Source organism: Phaethon lepturus, unplaced genomic scaffold (assembly GCF_000687285.1).
Source record: "Phaethon lepturus isolate BGI_N335 unplaced genomic scaffold, ASM68728v1 scaffold26974, whole genome shotgun sequence".
NCBI lineage: Eukaryota > Metazoa > Chordata > Aves > Phaethontiformes > Phaethontidae > Phaethon > Phaethon lepturus.
Genome location: NW_010535883.1, coordinates 369 through 628, shown reverse-complemented (window position 1 = coordinate 628; position 260 = coordinate 369). Strand labels below are relative to the sequence as shown.

The 260-nt window shown below is 63.5% G+C and overlaps 1 protein-coding gene across 1 annotated transcript in view; it reads right to left on the bottom strand.

The window, feature by feature from the left end:
• Positions 1 to 4: 4 nt before the first annotated feature.
• RGS3 (regulator of G-protein signaling 3) overlaps positions 5 to 260 on the bottom strand; it is a gene marked incomplete at its 3' end in the record, with an annotated part of 444 nt that continues 188 nt past the window's right edge. The window contains exon 2 of the mRNA XM_010286007.1: positions 5 to 258. Within this exon, the coding sequence (XP_010284309.1) occupies positions 5 to 258 (254 nt within the window). The remainder of the gene's footprint in view (positions 259 to 260) is intronic.

Genomic DNA, 260 nt, shown 5'->3' with positions numbered 1-260 from the left:
TGTGGGTGCGGCGCCGCAGGGAGCTCTGCACGCTCAGCGTGTAGACGGGCTGACAGCCCGACGTCTCGATCATGCTGCTGCGCTTCGCCTCGTTCCTCTCCAAGTAGTGCTCATCGCTGTCCTCCTCCTCATACTCCTCATCCTCATCTTCCTCTTCCTCCTCCTCCTCCTCATCCTCGCCGTCCGTGGTGCTGCCTACCATGCCTCCTGTGCTCTGGCTGAAGGTGCTGTCGAGCCGCCGATCGGCGATGGCGCAGGGT